This window comes from Abrus precatorius, unplaced genomic scaffold, assembly GCF_003935025.1.
Source record: "Abrus precatorius isolate BTA unplaced genomic scaffold, Abrus_2018 Scaffold7, whole genome shotgun sequence".
Taxonomy (NCBI): Eukaryota; Viridiplantae; Streptophyta; class Magnoliopsida; order Fabales; family Fabaceae; genus Abrus; species Abrus precatorius.
In genome coordinates this window covers 37,185,109-37,207,540 of record NW_020874417.1, presented here as the reverse complement: position 1 = coordinate 37,207,540, position 22,432 = coordinate 37,185,109, and the positions used below count along the sequence as shown (strand labels likewise).

At 33.6% G+C, this 22,432-nt stretch overlaps 3 protein-coding genes across 8 annotated transcripts; all 3 read right to left on the bottom strand.

Annotated features, from left to right (window-relative positions):
- Nucleotides 1-3,068: 3,068 nt before the first annotated feature.
- Nucleotides 3,069-7,788, bottom strand: LOC113872698 (PTI1-like tyrosine-protein kinase 3). Of its 3 annotated transcripts, XM_027510451.1 has the most exons (9): nt 7,245-7,338; nt 6,975-7,002; nt 6,211-6,391; nt 5,615-5,868; nt 5,365-5,491; nt 5,013-5,286; nt 3,955-4,087; nt 3,761-3,847; nt 3,069-3,631 (listed from the first exon to the last, which is right to left on the bottom strand). In XM_027510451.1, exons 3-9 carry the CDS (start codon nt 6,302-6,304, stop codon nt 3,512-3,514), a joined length of 1,089 nt encoding a protein of 362 aa, XP_027366252.1. In that variant the 5' UTR covers nt 6,305-6,391; nt 6,975-7,002; nt 7,245-7,338; the 3' UTR covers nt 3,069-3,511. The 3 variants fall into 3 exon arrangements, with proteins under 3 accessions (XP_027366252.1, XP_027366251.1, XP_027366250.1); XM_027510449.1 differs by lacking the exon at nt 6,975-7,002 and having other exon boundaries at nt 3,070-3,631; nt 7,245-7,408; XM_027510450.1 differs by having other exon boundaries at nt 6,211-7,788.
- Nucleotides 7,789-9,027: 1,239 nt separating this feature from the next.
- On the bottom strand, nt 9,028-15,326 carry LOC113872699 (transmembrane protein 120 homolog). 2 transcript variants are annotated; one of them, XR_003505907.1, is made up of 11 exons: nt 14,984-15,301; nt 14,830-14,908; nt 14,651-14,745; nt 13,252-13,356; nt 13,061-13,140; nt 10,882-10,972; nt 10,685-10,792; nt 10,332-10,418; nt 9,990-10,058; nt 9,661-9,872; nt 9,028-9,522 (listed from the first exon to the last, which is right to left on the bottom strand). XR_003505907.1 is itself a non-coding variant. In XM_027510452.1 (10 exons), the coding sequence occupies exons 1-10, from the start codon at nt 15,197-15,199 to the stop codon at nt 9,741-9,743; spliced, it is 1,062 nt and encodes a 353-aa protein (XP_027366253.1). In that variant the 5' UTR covers nt 15,200-15,326; the 3' UTR covers nt 9,207-9,740. The 2 variants fall into 2 exon arrangements, 1 of the variants encoding a protein (XP_027366253.1); XM_027510452.1 differs by having other exon boundaries at nt 9,207-9,872; nt 14,984-15,326.
- A 2,266-nt stretch (nt 15,327-17,592) lies between these two features.
- Nucleotides 17,593-22,197, bottom strand: LOC113872697 (2-isopropylmalate synthase 2, chloroplastic-like). Of its 3 annotated transcripts, XR_003505905.1 has the most exons (12): nt 21,140-22,187; nt 20,970-21,050; nt 20,795-20,884; nt 20,618-20,704; nt 19,947-20,047; nt 19,200-19,233; nt 19,051-19,125; nt 18,704-18,787; nt 18,482-18,616; nt 18,093-18,247; nt 17,798-18,007; nt 17,631-17,761 (listed from the first exon to the last, which is right to left on the bottom strand). XR_003505905.1 is itself a non-coding variant. In XM_027510448.1 (11 exons), exons 1-11 carry the CDS (start codon nt 22,034-22,036, stop codon nt 17,875-17,877), a joined length of 1,872 nt encoding a protein of 623 aa, XP_027366249.1. In that variant the 5' UTR covers nt 22,037-22,197; the 3' UTR covers nt 17,662-17,874. The 3 variants fall into 3 exon arrangements, 1 of the variants encoding a protein (XP_027366249.1); XR_003505906.1 differs by having other exon boundaries at nt 17,593-18,007; nt 18,470-18,616; XM_027510448.1 differs by having other exon boundaries at nt 17,662-18,007; nt 21,140-22,197.
- Nucleotides 22,198-22,432: the final 235 nt, after the last annotated feature.

Genomic DNA, 22,432 nt, shown 5'->3' with positions numbered 1-22,432 from the left:
AATTATGTCCATGTCTATTGAATTAGACACATTGCACAAAATTTCATGCGATGATTCAAAAATACTGCACTGAAGAAAGATGTCGTCAATATGGGTAATTTTAATTTTTTACATACTCTATATTATCATTAATATTTTATACAATTATTTAGCTAGTTATATTAATTTAATTTGTAATTTTGTTTCCAGCATATGGGATGACTGAACCGAGATTCTTTTACTATTACAACATAGTAAAAGATAATAATCTTAAAGCTGCATAATGGTTAGACAATATTCCAAGAAAAAAATGGACACTGGCATGAGACAACGGACGGAGACACATGACTACAAACCTAGTGGAGTCAATCAATTTGGTCTTGAAGAAAATCAGAAACTTACCAATTTACTCTATGGTCATAACAACATACATCTGTTGCAATAAGTTTTTCATTGACAGAAGTAAGGAAGTAGATGCAATGATTAATGCTGGACATATATACTCAGAGGTTGCAACTAAAACAATTCAAGATGCACAGTCAAAGGTGAACACTCATAGAGTCATCACCTTTAACAGAACAAGCACTAAATTTTTAGTCGAAGAAACACAACATCCGATAGAAATTCGACCCATAGGAAGATTTACAGTACGGTTAGATAAAATGTGGTGTGATTGTGGCAAATTTCAAAAAATTCACATCCCATGCTCGCATGTACTTGCTTCATGTTTACACACACACTACAACTTTAATATATACATATCTCATGTGTATACCTTACAACAAGTTTCTAAGGTATACGAAGGTCAATTTGGAGAACTTAGACACGAAAACTATTGGCCAACTTACATGAGTCCAATTTTGTGTCCAAATCTAAAACTAAAAATAACTTTAAAGGGTCGACCCAAGTCTAGTAAGATAAGAATAGAGATGGACATTAAAGAACAACAACGTCAGGAAAAAATTGTTCTTATTGTCATACCCCTGTTCACACAAGGAAAACATGTTCAAACATCGCTCAAGCTTCTAGTTCCCGCCATTAATTTTTGTTGTTGTTATTATTTTAAAATTTTATTAATGTCATTTTTAATTTTATTAATGTCATTGCAACTTTTAAATTTTTATTATTTGTAATTTATATTAAATATATAATTATATATAATATATCTACATAATATTATTTAATTATATTTATTAATATTAACAACATATTTTTAAAATAAATAATTATGTATAAATTGTAATAAATATTAATATCTCAAAATAAATAAATAAACTAGTTATTATTTAATACGTAATATTATTTTATAAATATATAATATTAAATAAATTACTATTATATTTTGTATTTTATACAAATTTAAAATTAAATAAATTATTGTTGTAATTTTTATCTTTTAAAAATCTATAATATTAAATAATCAAAAATATAATTTCACAGTATAATATTAATATCATTTAAAAAAATAAATTTATATTAAATAAAATAATAAGAAAAATAAAAATATTATTTATTATCTTAAATACATGAAATAAATTTTAATAAATATTTAAAATTAATATTATTATTATTTTTATTTAATTTTAAATAATATAAAAAGATAAACATAGTTTAAATAATAAAAATTATATTATTATTTGAATTATTAAAAAAAATTTAAATATTTATTCAAATATTATATTATAAATATTTATTTTAATAAAATATTATATTATAAATATAATTTAAATAATAATTTTTATTTTATTATATTAAAAAAAAAAGTTATGCTCAAAATTCAGTCTGAGCACCCATAAAATCAGGTTTATCCCTGTAAATATTTTGGGCAAGGGTCTATTTCAGAATTATTATTATTATTATTTTAAATATTTCTGTAAAAAAGTCTAAAAGATCCATTCAGGAGTTAGAAATTTTTTATTATCTCGGTTGTTTGTTTAACGATATTAATTTTGTTTAAAATGAAAAACATGATTTCAAAAACAACATTAGCATAGTTTTGCCAAAGTGGAAAAATCTCCAACAAATTAATGGAATTTAATTTTTGTAAATAAATATTATGAAAGTAAAATAATTAACCTTTTAGAACAAAAAATAATAATTAACCTTTATATTATAAATTGGAATTTTTTTTAATAAAAAACATTTCCTGTTGTATTTTATTTTTCTTATAATGTGTGACTTCTCTTTTATTAGTTATTTTTTATATTTCTCAAAAAATAAATTATTAATCATTTTAAAATTTTCTTTTTATATTAATTTTTATCATTATATTTATATTTTAAATTTCAAATCATTGAAATATTAAATTATTTTTCATCTCAAATCTTAAGTCTTATCTATCTATAAATCTATTGAAGTAAATTAAAAAAATCATAAAATTTGTATTTTCTTTTTTTATAAACTCTTCTACATATTCCATAAAATATGTTGTACCAGTGCCATGACATAACTGCAAAGGCAAAGGTAAATTTGAATCCTGCCTCATGAAATTTCTTAAAAAATGATATGATAGAAATTATTATAAGCTCAAGTTTAGTTTATCAAAAAAAAAAAAAAATTACTTTAAAAAAGCTAATGTCTTTTCAAGGAAATATTCTATTCATTAAAGCTGATTTAACATTTTGAGTAATTTAAATGGATAAAACTTAAGTATAATGTCTCAAATACTTTTGATGCTGCTTCCTAATTAAGACTAGAATTTTCACGAATAAACATTTAATATTATTACAAATTATTCAGATAGAATTAAAATTTTAGTTTAAAAATAAAACAAAAAATACTTTAAAAAGTGCACCAAATATTTATCCTTTACGAAGTCAAAATTGATTGATTATTTTTTTCTAAATCGCTGACCAACTATAAGTAGTTTAATTTAAATAAAATCTCAAGTAAATGATCCACCCATCCATCCCTAAACGAAAAATATAAACTTGGGACTCAAGTAAGAGAATTAAATGCCGCCAATCGGATTAGCATTTTACAATAAACAGTGAAAAGCATTCAGCTTCCACGAGATCCTTATGTCGGTGTAGTTTACAGTTATCCGTCACTTTTTAGTAAAGGGATCCCGCAGTTCAGGTGTTCCTCCATTCCAAATAGACAACATGCAAATTACGGCAGAAAGTAACATTCAGGGCTAAGAAAATTACTTAAACAAAAATTATAAATTATAATCCCTGTTACCGCATACATACACAGAAAAAGTCCAACAAATATAGGTCTTTCAAGCAAAGTATCAGCTCAGTTGAATAGCAAGAAGCAAATAAAGAATATGGGAAATTATCGTTAAGTGACAACATCATTTACGCTCACAAATATCCACCCCGCGCAACCCACACCCATTGTTGCATTATGGCTCCATAGACGTCACACTACAGGTTATACCACAAATACATGGAATTTAACAATGACATGAAACCGGCCAATCCAATCCTACACATCCAATCTCAAACAAAAAGAGAAAATATATATAGATATATCTGCAGTTCTGATGAAATCTGGATATAATTGAATCGAGCTGTGCAATAGATCTTCAACTTTCTGGTGCAGGAGCAGGAGACTTGAGAAGTGGTTGGAGTGCTTTAACAACAATGCTCATATTTGGCCTAAACTCAGCTTCATACTGCACACACAGCGCTGCAACAGCTGCAAGCTGCATAGTCAACAACAACCATTGTCAGCGTCAGCTGAAAAATGGAAGAGACCCAGCACCATGACTTTATTCATGAGTCAAGAGTCTTTGTGCGTGTGAGCAAGGGAAGAGAGAAAGGGAAATAGATACCTTAGCAACTCCTTTGGGGGGGTATTCTCCCTTCAGTTTTGGGTCTACGCACTGTTTCACTTTATCTTCACTTAATCTTGGAGTAGCCTACAAAAAAATGTAATTGTCAGCAAAATAAATCTATGGCAGACATCCATTGGAAAATAGTTGAAATGTGGCAGAGATGACATGTGAGTTTAAGCAGGCACACTGACCCATGTGACAAGACTCTGCTGTCCTCGAGGCATGGTATGATCAACAGGCTTCCTTCCTGTAAGAAGTTCAAGAAGAACAACACCAAAACTGTAGACATCACTTTTTTGAGTCAACTGGCCAGTCATTGCATATCTGTAAAGTTTCACAACACAGCAGAAGCTAAGAACCAATAAAACAAAAAGTCTCAAATGCAAGACAAAAAGGGTTGAGATCAGAAACAAAAAATTAAAGATGGAAAAACAAAACTGAGCAGGCAAAGATATTAATTGTGTTTTCATAAAGTTTCTGATGAAACTGCATGCCTCAGTAACTGGTCCACAGAGCATGTTGCGCTAAAAGACATTAACCATAAAATCTAACAGCAACTGCAAAACACTTCTTGGTCAACCACATATTGAGTTTGATTGTCACGATATTCATCGTGTTTCAACAGTGACATATCGTTCAGGAACATCACACAAACATACAAGCTAAAAATAACAGACTATAATGAAAAACCTTTCAGGGTAAATTGGAGCAAGAAAACTAGATATAGAAGAGGTACAGTTTTCTATTCTTTATTTATCAATTCAATTGCAGTAAATTTGAGCCATTCACAGGCATTACTGGGAAAAAACACAAAAATAAGACCACATCTGAATCCAGTAACGGTAATATGAGCCCCATGCACCCATTCGTGACAATAACTCAGCAGCCAAGAGTTACAGCTTTATCATCAAGTAAAATTGAAAGATTACACATATATTGAATTGAATAAGTTGGGAAGGGAAATAAGGTTATACATGTCCATTAAAAACATCAAAGAAACAATCAACAGATTTATCAAATGACTAGAATATAAAAACAATTCAATTTCAAATGCCACTTGATAGTCCTCAGCCATAAATCATGAAAGGCAGCACTATGTAAAAAGATAGCACACAGGCAGCAATAGAAGTCTAGAACACATAAAAAGACTCAATTTTATAACACAAGATAGCATAGATACAAATTAAATTGGAAATAAAAATGAAAATATAAACAAAAAATTAAATGCTAGCAGGTTTGCGAAGCTTACTCTGGAGCATGATACCCAAAAGTTCCCAATACACGAGTAGAGTGAAGGCGTGCAGCCATGTCAGGGGCTTGATTAGAAAGGTTGAAATCAGCTACCTTAGCCTTGTAATCTTCAAAGATGAGCACATTACTTGATCTGATATCTCTGTGTATAATGGGTGGTTGAACTTTCTCATGTAAATATTCTAATCCCCTTGCTGCGTCAACTGCAATTCTAACTCGTTGTATCCAATCAAGAGTTGGCCCTGGTTGTGCCCCTTGAACTCCCTTTCTACCTGTAATGGAAAGACAGCCAAAGTCATCAATGGAACTTATTGGATATAAAATATAAGATAAGATATGACATGAATTACCATGCAATATGTCATGAAGAGAGCCCATAGTAGCAAACTCATACGCAAGTACACGAAGATTTCCTTCAACACAGTAACCGTGCAACTCAACAAAATTTTCATTCTTCAATCTTGAAACCATGGAAACCTGAAATAGGGAACACTGAATGAGAGGGCTAATAAACTGACAATAACCATCTGGAAATCAACATACTTGCAGACTGCAGTTTATAAATCGCAATAGTTTGTTTAGTTGATAGCAGAGACATGCCTGGGTCAAAAACTCGTTGTTTGTTTCGGGTTCAGATGAAACATCGAGCTTTTTCACAGCCACAGCTTTTCCATTGTTTAAGGTTGCAAAATACACCCTTCCGTATGATCCTTCACCAATTAATGCCTTTGAACCAAAGTTGTCAGTCTTTTCCTTCAGCTCATCTAAAGATAATGCTGGAACTTCAATAGGTGGTGGCGCCTTTTGTGTTTCGGGCTTGACAGGAGCCGACACCTTTGAGCCTTTTTGATTGCCTAAAGCAAAAAATATGACTCATGATTAATCTTTACCAGGAAAGAAGCCAGCCATCTTATATGATGAAGTATGAGAACAGAAAAAATTTGAATTCAAGATTGTTGAAGTATCTAAATAAATCACTGAGAAATATAGATACAAGAAAAAAAAAATGGAAGCTAAACGTTCAAGTGACCGGCTTAAAGAAATAAATTGAAGACGTTCCTGAAAAGGAAAATCAGATGCCTTACAATTAACTCCTCTTCTGACATCCCTCAATTTATCTTTAGTTCTTTTTCAAGTAGTAAACTAAACAATGTATAAGTAAAATATCGCAACAAACGACAAATTAAGAAACCCACCGTCTCCATAATTCCTTGGACTTTTCAGGTGTTCATTTTCATTTGATGGGTAAGACTCTTCCACCTGACAGGTACAACAAAGCCACCGACGCATTCTCGTCCTCTTCCTCAAATATATATCGTCTTTGTAAGTTTTATTTCCCAGGTGGCCAAAGTAATCGGGAGGAGAAGAAGCATGTGCCTGCATGATGTCACAAGAAGCATAAACATTCAAACAGGTATATTTAACCTATCTCCCAGTCCCAGATAAAGGGTCCACTTTCAGCATTAAAAAGTAATAAAATGAGCTCATTGCCAGTTATTTAATGATAATTGCTGCATAAAAATTAACGATTAGTGAAAAACAAATTCGGTTAATAATAGCATGAATTTTAGAGAAGCAGGCCATGACGGGCATTGGTCACACACAATGCTCGAAGAAATTGATGCTTGATATGCCGACAGAAAAACATTTCCGTTCCGATATTCACACCCTACATTTCGCCCATCACATTCATCCCACAAACATTATAACATTGAAAAAGCCTTTATAACTCCGAGTGCAACCCAACACAGATTTAAATTAAATTGAAGAATTTGAAATGTTTAATTTCGGAGGATAATGAAATTCAAAAGCGACGGGGTCAAAATCCTTGATTGACCCAATTGATCGAACAATTAGAGTTTCAAGGAGGAACAGGAAGCGTGACGGAACAAAAGTTGAAAACACAGAGAAGAATGAAGGAATTGAGGAACGAATTTAGAGCGGAGAGGGAAAAGCTTACCAAATGAGCAGGTCGATGGTGGAAGTCTCTGCGGTCCATCAAAAGATAAAAGCAAAACAAAAAAGGAACGGCGAAATTTAGGCCAAATCGGATTAGGGAAAATGCAGAACACCCGAAGAGGCCCAAAAAATTGAAGAGGCAAAAACGCGGAAAGTAAGGGAAAAGGGGAAGAAAGAAATAAGAGAAAGGGGAGATGACAGAGAATGGTGTAACCAAAATTAGGCAACGAAATTACAGGTAAAAGGAACGGAGAGCGAAGACAGAAATTACCTTGCGTTATAGATTATGCAATGCAATGATATGCTAAGCTAGGGTTTGTTTATGCTGTGGAACCAAATAATATTAGAAGAGAGAGAAAGAGAATGCGATGAGAGCCAGGTGTGTTTTGGGTGCTTTCTTTTTAGATGAGACTTGCACACAAGCAACCCCATATCAAATCATTCACTATTTCCCTTTTATTATTTAATACATACATATCCTACCGTTATTATCATGCTATATAATTTCCATATTTCATCATAATTAAATTTCAGAAAATAAATTACCAGGTAATCATTTCTTTCAAAAAAAGAAAGTTATGCATATTTATATTTATTGCTCATCATATGTTGATTTATTAATACAAATTTTCATGGTAATAATAATTTAACTTTTGTATCATGCTTTTACATTGTTTGTTAATTATAAAAATTATAAATCAAATATTAGAAATAGTTTTGTATATTTAAAAATGAAATAAACAAAAAATATGTATGTTTGGACACTTTTCATTTCTTTACTTTGTAGGAAAGGAAGGAGGGGCGGTTGTGATGATGGGAGAAGGTATCTGTGGCCAACTGTTACTCATTCTATGGGATTAAGCGTGGGACCATTTCTTTTCTGCATTGGCCGGTTTTCTTTCTGCAGACTGCTTCTAATTTTCCATTCTTTAGGACCATAACAGGTCTTCCTGTTCCCTATTTGTTATTATTTTTTAAATCATTTTGTTTTTAATATTAGTGTCAACCGTTATAATCACAGGCAAAAAGAAATTCAAGCACATGCCTTTGGATTTATTATACATCGAAGAATAATCTGTTCAACTAAAGCACTAAAATAACATAAGAAATTCTATTCTAAGTAATGAAGAAAAAATAGGAAGTAACCAAACCGGATATGAAATTAAAATTCATTTTAATCCTTTGAGCTAAGCCATAGTACACACTAATATTTGTTGTACACTAAAATGCATACTAAGCTTTCAAACTTCAAATCTCCCAATTTTATTTCAAAAAATTAAACTTTCAACGAAATAATCTTCACATGCCCAGTGATCCTCTAACTCAGTTACTACTATGCTGGTCTATTTTGAGCCAAATTTATGAACAATTGATTGAAAAATAAGTGAATAATTAAGTCTGGTGGGACAGCTTCAATGATTCCAACCTTACATCCTATCTCGAATTTAATTTTTGGATTCTCTCACTTCTTCGAATCAAATTGAAAACTTTCCACCTTTTTCTGAGACTATGTTGTTTGAATAAAGAAATTGCACGTGTAATTTACCGAAGTGACAGGTGCAATAAATGTGTAAAACATTACAACATAATAAGATTTTATAACAAAATAAATCAAAATTAAAATTTTAGTTTGAAGAAAAAAAAAGAGTGAATAAAATCTATATAAAGAATTGAACTGGGGAATAACTTAAACCCTAACTTTAAGTATATAGTTCAAATGAATTATTATTTTAAAACAGTAATCAAACATACTCTAAATGTTACACTTGCATGGACAAAACTTTACAAGTATAAAAAAAAATGAAAGGATTCTAATTAATTTGCATTTACAGAACTTCTGATCAATTAATTACATAGTTAGTTATAATAGAAGCTACTGATCCTGCAGTACTGAAAGGAATGTAGAGTGTTGTCATTTTGTTTTAGTCTAAACTACAGTTATTCTCTATGAGAAACAATTTACTTGAACCAAAAACACCAACATAATAAAATTATTTTTCTTAATAAAAATTTGTTTCATATACCACAAAATTCAAAATCAAGACTTTACTTGAAGAGGATAAAGTATGTATCACCTATTTAGTATCTCACTGTTTTATTTGATTACATTTTTACAAATAAACTTATAGTGCACCAGAAAATCGAATATAAATAAATTTATACATTTTACGGGACAATATCTCATCCCGTTTTAAATGAACATGATCAGATCCAACAAAAACATTTTGGCAAGCTCTACAATTGGTTAGGGGGAAATAGCACAGCACGAAAGGGGCCCTAACTAGCCATCTCTAGTTTAAAATTTTAAAATTTGGGTTACTAACATTATCAACCATTTCCCCGGACTCTCGAGTCAACATAGTACTTAAAAGCAAGCCCAAGGGCCTGATAGCATGTAAACCAAAACTCCGTCGGCAGGATTACCAAAACACTTTAAATGAGCTTTTCCAAGCAAGAAATATCTGCTTTCCCTCAACCTCTGCTACCAACGTAAACACAAACATGCACTAAAAACATCATGGAGGTGACCAGAAGATGCAATCATCACCCTGAGACATAAGGTAATAAGTATGCTGACCGAAAAAAGTGGACAACAGAAATTGCAGGATAGTATAATTTTAATCCAAATATATGTTTATGCTTAGATTCATTAAATGATTGATGCTACAACAAGCCAAAATTATCACCAGCTTGCACTGTGGTCAAAACTGAAATGAGTGCGAAAAATCCTGATCCTAATAAAGCTCAAAAGGTAGGTCACAACTTGCTAATTCAGCCTCTGCTTGCTCTTGCTCCTCCTCATCTTTGCCTTAAATCTTGACTTCGCCATCAGAGTCTGTACTGTATTTGCAAAGTTCCCAACAGCCATTAAGACCAACAGGACACCACAAAATATTACCTGCCCAAAGAGTTTCTATCATTATAAGTCTAATCCATGCAACAAAATATTACTGGATTCATTTTCTTCTGTTCTAATCGATTGGTGTGCAAAAAGCAAGCACCAGCAAACTAGTACCTGCCACTCGGAAACAACCCGAACAAATGCAGTCCTAAGCAACAATAGCCCAATATATGCTTCAAATCCCTGAATCAAGATAGAAGCACAGATATATTTCATGAATGTCCAACCTCTGCTATGATCAGGTCAATGGTCCAGAATGTGTTCAGTTTTAAAGCAAATCAACACAAGATTTGCTTCTCAACTAATCTACTGTCACTCACACAACACAATATGTAAAATGTTCGAGTTATGAAATCTGAATAATGAATGTTACAGAAACGAGAATATCATATGAAAATCCAGCTCATAGTCAAGCATATAACTAAAGTAACATGTATCATAGCAGCATGTTGTTACCTGCAATGTGAAAAGTATGGGACACAATAACCACAGTTGGCCATCCACACCAGCTGTTTCCCCCCACACAACATCCATCCTCTTAGCCTAAAATACAGAGAAAAACAAGGATCAACACTATATAGCTTTGGAAGATTTAACTATAAATTAGTGGAAGCTATAGGGAAAATGAATTTGTTTTTAATCATGATTGCAAATAAATTGGTAGAGCTATGACTACACTGAAATAGAACCAAATAGTGAGCCAAAGAATTTAAAGGGACTAGGGAGGATGATAGAAAGTCGTGTGAGTGTAAACTATAACAAAAATAGAAAGGAAAAAGCAAGTAAAATGTACTATTTAACAGTGGCACCTTTCCCAATGCAATACGAGTATAAAGCCTTTGTCGTTGATATCTATTTTGCAAAAGCATTGCAACTCCTTGCATCATAGCCCATTGTAAGAAAAGTTGTACACCTCTCTGCATGCATAATTAAGACATAAATAATAGATGTGTAACATAATAAAAAAAGGAAGAAAAACCTGTATGCACACAACTAGGAAACTAACCTGCTTTTTTGCACAGTCTGGTTGTCCTTTAATTTCCCAAGTGAGACTGACGAGGGCCATTACCATAGCACAATAATGATGATATATCCACCTGTAACCATATAGTAAGTTTATTTGCCAAAAGATTTTGTCCCATCCAAACCAATCTCTGCTCTTCCCCTTAGTCCCAATATGCTATGTAAGGATGACATCATTAACAGCCACACTAAATAAAATTAGGGTCCTCCCCTTCTATGTATTCAATAAAAAACAGGACAGAGAGGCATCAATTATAACTCTTTATATGAGAAAAAAATCAAACAGTGGGCAGTCATTAATAATCCTCTTCTCAGATGAGGAAAAAAATATTAAGAAAAGGAAGATGGATTCTCTACAAAAAAAAATCAGAGAAAAAAAAATATAAGCTCAAAAAGAGTTGATTAATCACTTTACAACATAGGCAAAAGAATGGACTAATAAAACTCATGAGCTGAAGCCTGCAAATAAGCTAAGAAACAAGCCTGTCCTACAAAAATGAGAAAGAATGAAGTAAACCACAGCAAATCTGGCATTTGACACCAACCATAGTAACACAGTTCCAAAAGACCTTTACGTTAGATGGACATATCCGATGCTCCACAACTAGCCCAAACAACTTACTCTACTGCTGCCATGCCATCCAACAAAGCAAAAAAATAGATGGCTATTCATATGATATGATAGCTTTTATAACACTAGAAATTTCAACAGGAAGGATCTTCCAATGCCAACTTGTGTCAAAAAATTAGCGTTGAAGAAAGTATCAGCGTATAACAATCCAAACCTAGGTATCAATTTATTGGTTGCTTAAACTGTGCAATGGGATATTTGGGAATAATGTTTCACGATAAAAAAATTATCAAATAAAGAAAAGTAAAAGACTGGGAAATGATTTTGAAGAGTCTAAAGTACATGTGGAGGTATAGAAAGAATTAAAATAAAAGGAATGAGAATGGCCAACGAAGATACCAAATCACATGTCTCCTGATCCTTGAGTTTCCAGAAAAGAGGAAACAACAAGAGATGGAAATCTTGAGTGGGAAATTTTTTTGAAAAAAAATTCAAATGTAACTCCTATTTAGGGTATGTACATTTCCCGTATAAATAAGATTTTATTTGTACTGTTTCTTATTTTCTTACTTTCCATATTTTCCAAGTTTCCTTATAGGAGACCATTCATTCTAGTTTCTTAATATTCCCAGTTTGCAGATTTTACAGACTGTGAATCCTAGTTTCCTAATATTAGAAATCATAAACTATCTGTATATACTTAGTTGTGCTGAGGATTTCCTCAAGAATATATTCAGTCTTAAATGTTCAGTATTGGGTGTGAAGGAGTGCTTTAAGATCCCACTTTGACTAGGAATATACAAACCTCCCCCTTTGAGCTAACTTTTGGGGTTGAGTTATCCCCAGTCCTTTGAACCTCTGTTGCCCCTATGCTTCTAATAAAACAAATTTCAGCACATGGAAAGTGCACCTAGCATTATTCACACTTCAATCCTAAAGCACTTTGTGGGAGGGAGTGTGTTAGCGATGTAACAAAAAACTATTCGTGTGTCTTCACTATAGAGCTCCAGATTGTGGAATGGTTGGGACATGACAAAAATAAAAAGCATGTACACCTTGTTAGGTAAGCAGTTGATAAAAGTATTGAAAAAAAAAAAAAACAAAGTTCCCTCAGAAATGAAAATGGAACCACACTACCTTCCAAAGAAAATAAAGAAGAGAAACGAGGGCAGAGTAATAAACTTCCAGGAACTCAATTAAGTAGCAGGCTCGATCACAATTCACAACTACTTCACCAGTAGGGCAAAGTTTATAAACACAATATTCCTTAAGCCTAATCCGTCCACCATAGGCTTATGCATTACACGCACATCCCAGCTAATTAAATAACGTCCTCTATGATCCTCCACAGCACACTCAAGTTTACTTGAGTATGAAGTGTTGAATGAAGTATGAACAAAGTTTTACAATTTTCACTCATGTTTAAAGAACAACATAGCATTGAGCATAGAACCAAGAACCCAAGACCCATTAATTAACTATGACCCATTCTTGTTCATGAGGATCATTACTTTGGGGCAGAGGGGGGGGGGGGATGGGGTTCACAAAGACTCAATACAACACACAAAACATTAGAATTTAATGACTGTACCATGGACGAATATCACTTCCATTGACTCTTAATATGTTCTCTCGCAGAGCCAAACCAGTGTAAAGGAATAACAGCCAGGCCTGACAATGACAAATGATATTACTCAACAACAGATTGCAGACAAATATTTCATCATGTAAGCAAGTAAATACTGACATGACATCTAACAAGAGGTGTTTAAAAGAAAATACCTGGTAAATCTGAACAGGAAAAGCTGGCAAACATCCAGCCCAAACCCAAGATCTTAGAATAAGCAGTATTGCCGGAAAAAGCAGGAATAGCAGGGCAGTTCTATCCTGAACAAAAGAAGAGTCATTTTCATATATGTTTCACAAACTTTTTTGTGTTGTCAATGGCGGGATTTCAATGTACAGAGCATCATTTTGTGTTTTGAGCCATTTGTGGCATCATGCCTCAATTGCAAATTTTGAGGATTTCACCCCCCCCCCCCCAAATCCAGGATTAACCCCATGCTTGCTCCAGTGGTTTAAGCTTCATCATTTTCCAGAAATCCACTGGCATTCTTTGCTCTTCACACAAACTCTTGTCCCTTCTCACCTCAACTTCAAAGGTTTTTGCAGGTCTTGTGTGTGCTCTTCAAGACCTCCTCTGTTCCCCCCACCCCTCTTTGTTTTGTGTAGCTTCTACTTCACATCCCACCTTATAGTTGAACTTAGAATTTGATGCAGTAATTTTTTTCCTCATGTCCTCAACTGATGTTGTTATTTATGGTAATTTTGTGCAGACTATGTAAATGTGAATTTTGATAATTAACGAGGAATATTTCTTTAATTCCTGGTAACATTTTGTTTTTGAGCAGTTATATTATATGATTGTGGTACAAATCATTTACTTTGTATACATAATTTTTGATATAGCACCCATCAACCTATCTGCTATGCCGCTAAAGCATTTTTGGGGAAGACCGCCCCAAGTTGCACTGCCGGATAGACAAGTATGACATCGATTTAGCAAATTACTCAATTTTTATAAGCATCCAAAAAACAATTACACAATTTTGTATCAACCATGTTATTCACAAGCAACATTTTCCTTCTTTCTACAATAGGCAATGTATCTTAACATGCAAAAATTCTGCAAGGATCAACGTAAAGAATTCTAAACAAAAATAGGAAATCAATCAAATATTCAATTTCTCAAAAGCACAAGACAAATCTCTGTATCTTCCACAAAACAAATTCGACAAGCCACACATAGTAACATCGAATCAACAAAGTAGGTGTAGGGAATAAAGCAATCAAGATGGAAACAACAGGATAAACATTATCATCATTATCTCATCAAAATGAAGAATAAATTAATCACAACACGGGAGCAAAACCTACAACATCAAATAAACATAAAATCTCACAAAAAAAAAATAAAAACTACCCACATCCCATAACAATAACCAGAAAAGCCATAAAAAGCAATCTAAAACTGCAAGCAACCTTTGAAATAAACATGTAATTGCAGGGAGCAAGGAGACAAATGGCAAATTTTAGGTCGAATTATAAACCACACACAGACTAACTTCACAATTGAAAGAGATGCATGCAGAGAGAAAGAGAGAGGGAGAAGTAGATATACCCTGTAACTGTTGTATTCCTCTTTAACCTTAAGCTGGACATCCTTCCGAGAGGCACGCACGTTGATAGGACCCAAAAACATCCTCAGAAAGCTTCCTGAAGTAATTGAATCGATAGAATAGGTTACATACACACAAAAAGCGAATAAAAAAGGCGAATAGAGATAGGGAGAAAGGCAACCTTGTGCATGGCCAGGGAGAAACGAGGAAGCGTCACCGTCGACGATAATGCATCTGGCTCTTTGCAAATCTTCATCCAACTGCAAGGAAACAAATGGATCGAGGCTTTAGAGAGTGATAAATTAGAATTGAGAGAAAAAAAGGAATCGGAATACCTTATCGGCAAGGGAGGGAGGGATGAGTTTGTTGGAGAGGAGAGAATCGAGAGAGGAACGAAGAGAATGGATTCTGGCGTCGAGGCGAAGCGCACGCTGGCGAAGAGGTTGCTCATCGCTTGAGGCTTTGGAGATGTGAGCAGAAACAGCTTCTTGAAGCTCCTTCGCTTCTTCCACAACGCTCGCCACCGACTCCTCTATCGATGATTCTTCCATTCTCTTTCCCTCGCCACCCACCACCGATGCTGATGCCTATGCCAATACTGCACTCCACACGCAACACACCTCTCCCATCTAATCCTCCATTCTCCTTTTTATTCCTCAACTGCGCCTCACTTAGTTTAACCAAATTACTATTTTATTATTTTAATAATAATAATAATAATATATATCAATATTATTTGAATATTTACAAATTAAAATTACTTTTCTCATGTTTTTGCTCATTTAAAGGATTTTAATTTTAATACACTTTGAGTTAAAAATTATTTTTAAACTTTTTTTTAATTAATTCAAGTTTGCTTCATAAATGAATACAAATACGAGAACCAATTGTAAAAATAGAGATCCAACTCAAATAATAATAATAAAAATCATAATTTTGTTTAAACATATTTTATATACATGTAATATGTACATACTTGTGTTCCAGAATAATACATCCAACGATGTATGCAAGCTTGACAATGGCTTTGACATGCAAGTATCCCCCACCCCCTTTCCCACTTGGCAAGGGAATCCAACATATTTCACCAATATTGCAATTATAATCAGTTTAATTACTAGTAAAGTCAATTAATTACATTAATCATGTTTATCCAAAAAAGCATTTAATGTGTACCAATGATTTATTATTTTTAAAATCCAATCATGGTACAAAGTAAAATTAAATGAATGCTAGAACTTATATTCTTTTCTTACCATAGTAAGTACACAGAAATAAAATAAAACAAAATGCAAGACATGGTTAGGTTAGTGAAAGGTAATCTCAACCTGAGAGTCAATGGCATTGTCAAGTCTAGGTGTACATTTGAATCCGTGTTAAAATATCACGGAATTATGTTTTATTCTACAGTAACATGATTAAATCATAAACTAATGTTTAGTTGCTCTCTAAAAATTAACTTTATATTTGAATTTATGTTTAGACTAATATAATGAATTACAGTTTTATGTTGAATTAACAAATATTATAATTTTTATTAGACAGTTATTTTGGAGAAATGATGGCGGAATTTGGTAGTTGGAAATTTCCCACTTACTATGGCTATTAAAAAGAAGTTAATAGAATATTTGTCAAGGAGAATAATGCTTATTTAAATTACCTTAAATATTGTTTAATGTGATTTAAGGTAACGCTTATACCAAATAACCTGCATGAAAATAATTTGAAGTTCAACAGTATTCCTTCACATGATTCTCCAATTGTTCTGCATGAAAAGAACGTGAGGTTCAACCGTATCTCTCTTCACATGATTCATCAACACTGTTGTTTCAACTCTTCTTAAACCATGGGTAGGGTTTTGCTCGACTTTATAAACAAGGAGATGGATTATAAGTTCAAGTACAGTTGTAGTTATTCATTAAAAAATGAATGATTAATAAAATTGTCACAAAATATATAAACATATATGATAAGTTATAAACTTACTAAAATCTTAATTATTAAACTATATTTCTTTACGAATTAAATTAAAAAATAATTATCATCATTAATTAAAAAATCATAATAAATTTATTAACAATTTGATGGAAGAGTTCAAGACTTTTTTGATAAAAAATTTTCCATATGCTTAAATCTTAAAAATCAAATCCAAAATTACATTTTTAATATATTTAAATTTCTTTCATTTAGACCAATATTCACTAATAATACACCCTCACATTGTCGACAATTTTAGATTTTTTGCAAATATAAAACAAAAAAAAAAATGCAAAAATTGTTTATATTAGTCGTATAAAAATTGTGTAATTTGAATTTTATACATAAGTCATGCAAATGTAAATTAATTAATGAGTAAATCAGGAGGAACAGAACATTGCTTAGGAACTTATACATAAAACTGAATGCAACTTGCATATCATAGTAGTTTTCCAAGAAAAAAAAAATACAACTTATATACAAAGACTTGAAAAGAATATAAGTTGTATAATAGTGGTGCAACTTATATTCTGTATTATACACCCTTCAACTATATATGTTTTTATTTAGAGCTCTATTATATGTCACACCATCCTTAGCTTGCATATATTATATTCAAAACTCCAGTTTTGTGTATAAGTACAGAATATTTCTGCAAGTTATATATATATATATCTGCAAAAAATCCGATATTTTTAATCAATTTTTATTATTTCACATTTTATCTGTTAAAATTCACTCCTCACTTTTTATTTTAAAGCTAGTTCAATTTAATTTTGTATTAAAATAAATAATGCAATATTCCTGCCTCCGTCTTTCCACACCTTGAATATTGTTAACTATTACATTGATCCAACAAAATGGTGCCACTGCACCTGATAGCCCCAAGGTGAAACCTTAAGATTACTACTGCTTTTATTAAGAAAAAGAATTTAAAAAAAGAAAAGAAAAATACTCCAATCATTGTACCACTAAAGCACAATTATAATTTCAAATAAACCTAAAAAATGAAAAGGGAAAGATCCCTGTAGTCTGAATATTTAAAACGAACTTAAATTACATTCGATGCCAAAGCTACTCGTGTCCTTAACCTACATAATGCAAATATATTCGGGGTTAAAATACAGCCACAACCCCTTAATACGGAGACTCGAGAAAGGTTAGGATGCTGCTGTAACATTCTCTCCCTCTTTGCAGTTGAACACAACAAGAAATCCCATGCAACTGTGACCAAAGCGGTAACACATTCTCAAATATTGGATGCAGAAATTGGGATCTTTTCAGCAGATGGAGATGTTTCCTTGAAACCCAACATCTTGTTTAGTGCAGCAATATAGGCCTTGACACTGGAAACAACAACATCCATTCCCGCTCCACTCCCACTATCAAAAAAGTAAAACACCATGTCCATGGATCGTTAGAAAGATCAAGATATACCAAAGTAATCCACTTTAGAATTCACCGTACCTAAATGTTCGATGGACAGTTTCTCCAGTAAAAGCATGAGTAGTACTTGCACTTGTACAACTTGTCTCCCCTCGAATTACAACTCGGGTAGTGGCAATTGCATCAATGCCTTCGGTGACTGCATTCATTGAGTACTCAAGAAGAGTTACTGGTTCCTGCAAAAAAAAAAAAAAACGAGTATAAGATTCCTCCATCATACCAATAGTGATACCAATTCCAGCATATTTCAACTAAAAGTGCAAAGAAAATCAGGAAACATAAAAGATTAACAGTCTGCCACATGACAACCTTTTTTTTTTTTGTCCTATTTCTAGATTGAACGCCCTGAAACATCACTTAACTCTGGTGACAAGAATTATAAGCAACAACTAACATACACAACTTCAAACCTTCACAATCAGATCAACAGCCTTGTAAGCCGAATCCACTGGTCCAGTACCAACAGAACAAGCAACGTACGTGCTACCATCACTACTAACAAGTTTGACAGTTGCTGTTGAAAGACCAAGAGTTCCACATGTCACCTGCACCAGATAGATACTGAATAAATTATGTTTGTTCCTATTATTGTCAAGCCATTATTTCAAATTTCAAAGAACATATCAATTTACCTGCAAATCACCAAGCTTCCAGATAGGCTCTGCTTGAAAAACTTCATCTGACACCAATGCTCTGAGATCAGCATCAGTAACCCTCTGATACAAAATAAAAGCATGTTAACTAGCACATGTTCATAAGATATAAAACCCGTTATCTTATCCCAACTTCGATTTTGTATAGAAAAGAGACACCAGCTTCATTTATTACTGGCCAAATTAATTGCTTGATATCAAACATTACATATCAAAAGCCAATTAGACCTAATTTGTTGACTGAGTCAATGCTAGCCAGATCTAACAACTTACATATTATAATGAGTAACGCTAGAAATGGAAAAATAACTCTACTTTTCATTTACCTTTTTCTGCTCAGCCACTGCTTTAAAACGCCAAAATAAACTCTGAACTTGGTCATCGTTAAGTTCATAACCAAGCTGAAAAAACAGAGAATAACTCATAAAACAGAAAAAAGCATTCAATAAACATATAGTTCAACTCATTCATATACCTCTTCAAGTCGTTTTCTCAAAGCATGGCGTCCACTGCAACAATAAAAATAGAAGTGTTCATTACAAGGAGAAAATAAAAGTTCAGAAAAATTGATTGCACAAGGTACAAGAGGAAACAAGAACAGGAAAGAGTCATTAACAAGACAAATAAACAATAAATAAAGATCCATGTCATTTGAAATACAGGGGCAAAGATACACTTATATATGCCATATTAATTATTAAGCTACATACAAGTTTCCATAAAAATAAATGTTAGATATCCTAGATGTTAGATAGCCAAGTCAACATAGTATCAGAAGCCTTCGCAAGTCTCAACCAAGTTATTAAGATTTCCCTCAAGTCAAAGAATATGGTGTGATATTTTGAAACTCACATCAACATCAAAGTTGACCAGGATTACCTTGCACATTGGATTCTCAAAGCACCAGTCATACGAAATTCAGTTCACATTTTGTTTTTGGCAGTGAACATTTCACATTAGGCAAACTTAAAAAGAATAACAACAGTCGAATAGTCAAAACCGTGCTTAAGAATCACTTCACAACTGTATAGAAGGATAAACTAAACTATCATTGCAACTCGTTTCATCATGTCATGCTGACAGTAAATATTTAACAAAAAAAAACATAATACTTAATTTTGGAGATGATAAATTTTAAAGAATTTGAAAAGCGCGTAAGGACTAGCAGGGTGTACAAGATCCATGCAGATACAAGTGTTCCAGAAAAAAGAAAATTACATACCTAAGCTTCCCTAGTACGATACCAGCTTCATTGGATCTTTCAAGTCCGATGTCCTCAGGTGATATTATTTCGTATGTACCTTTGTGTTTTAGCATTCCATCCTACAACACAGGTTTTGAAGTAGAAAAAGGGCCAAAATCAAAGGAAATTTTTTTATGTGAGCTTAGGGCAAAGTTACCAAATAATAATAACAATAGAAGCCAGGATTTCAAATAAGGAACCACTGTTAAAATATATGCCATGAAGGGAAAAACACTTTAGTGCAATATTTTGGTTAATTTTGGTTTGAATAACCACACCAAGTAATATTCTTCTTTCACGGTATCAATAATTACTTTTCAGGAATTCTTCCAAAGTAAATTGCACCAGCATCTAAAACAGACAAAAGCAATGTGCTGCACCCAGGAAAAAAAAAATAGAATGAAGCTTGGCTGTATATGATGTGAAGGAAATCCAATTATGTAAAAGGAATGAAAATAAAATTCTAATGTGGCTCTTGGATGAGTCTTTAAATGGCCTTTCGAATAAAGCTTAAAAACTTTGCCTTTTCTTTCATCAAATATATCTCTTTGTTGCAAAATCAAATGGGATAAGGAATCAACAAAATGCTCTGATTTGGACCCGAATGGAAAAGTCACATGCAAAGATATGTGCTTTTTAACAGAACCAACCTGATGTATACCACTTTCATGAGCAAAAGCATTAGCTCCCACTAGAGCCTTGTGTGGCTGTAACTGCAAACCAGTGTACTCTTCGACCTATAGGAAAAGATTCCCATAAACCAAACAGTCAATAACGGTCTTTAAAAGGGAAAGAAGTAACAAAAAGATTAGTTTCAGATATAAAACCATCCTGCTTGTCAGATAGATGTGCTTCGAATTAATTCCAGTGTACAGATTGCCAAAGACATGCGATCCGCATTTCAGGGCCATGACAACCTTGAAAGAAGTAAAAACAATTAAGTCCCCAAACACAGAAAAACCGAAACATTAAAAAGTGACGCAACAGAAAACCAATCCTCACCTCTTCCAATGAGGCATTCCCAGCCCTTTCACCAATCCCATTAATAGTCACTTCCAATTGCCTTGCACCCGCATGTGCACCCTGAAGTCATCCAAGAACACATAAATTCAGCACTACAATTATCCATCAAAGAGGTAAAATAATAGCACAGTACACTATGGTATAGAAACCTGTATGGTATTAGCAGTAGAAAGGCCAAGATCATTCTGGCAGTGAGTGGAAATAATAACGTTTTCAATTCCAGGGGTATTGGCTTTAATATCAGCAATTAACTTTCCAAATTCAATGGGCATGGTTATGCCAACAGTGTCAGGTATGTTGAGAGTGGTAGCCCCAGCCTTGATAACTTCTCCAAGAATCTCATAAAGAAACTCTCTATCAGACCTACCAGCATCTTCGGGACTGAACTCCACGTCATCGCAACCTAAACTGCGAGCGAACTTCACCATATTGCGAGCAACGTCGATGACCTTTTCTTTCGACATACGAAGCTTGTACTCCATGTGAATGGCGCTGGTCGCGATGAAGGTGTGGATCCTTGGCCTCTTCGCGTACTTAACGGCTTCCCAGGCAGTTCGAATGTCGTTTTCGTTGCAGCGGGAGAGCCCGCAAATCACCGGCACGTAGCCGTGCTCGTCGACGGCGTTGCCGACTTCCTGAGCGATCATTTTCACGGCTTCAAAGTCGTCTTTGGAGGCGGCGGGGAAGCCGGCTTCGATAATGTCCACGCCGAGCTTGGAGAGCTGGCGCGCCACGTCGAGCTTCTCTTTGGAGGTCATGGATGCGCCGGGGGACTGTTCGCCGTCGCGGAGGGTGGTGTCGAAAATGCGGACGTACGACGGGTCCGGAATGTGGTTGGGAATGTAGGGAGGGCGCGGCCGAAGGGGTTCCTTTTGCGATTGCAATTGAGATTGCGATTGAGAACATGAAATGGTGAATTTAGATTTGAATCGGAGAGGAGAGGGTGTTGAGGTTTGTGGGAAACGGAGAAGGAAGTGTATGCGGTGGTGGTTCTGAGAAGAGGGGACGGAGGGAGAGAGGATAGGGTTGTGGATCGTTGTGGCCATCGGAACCCTTTCTCTTCACACAGAGTTGTGTTGTTGTTTGCTTCAATTTAAATAAGTAGTAGCAGACACTGTGGTGGCGGCTATTATATACTCAGTGCCGCCCCTTTTCCCCCTCACCTCTCTTCGTGTGATGCAAGTCAGATAGAGATACTGACTGTATTGTCTTATATTTTTACCATAAATCAATCATATAACAATATGAGAAAATTAATTAATATAAGATTTTTTCAATGACTTTTCAAATAAAATATATCATTAAAGATCTTCATTTTATTTTGCATTGGAGTTTCTTTGTATTTTTAGAGTCAAAATCCTTTAAACATAGCAAACAACTTTTCTCCCTTCATATAATAATATATTTAGCACATTATTGTGTAAATTAAAGATTCTTTTAAC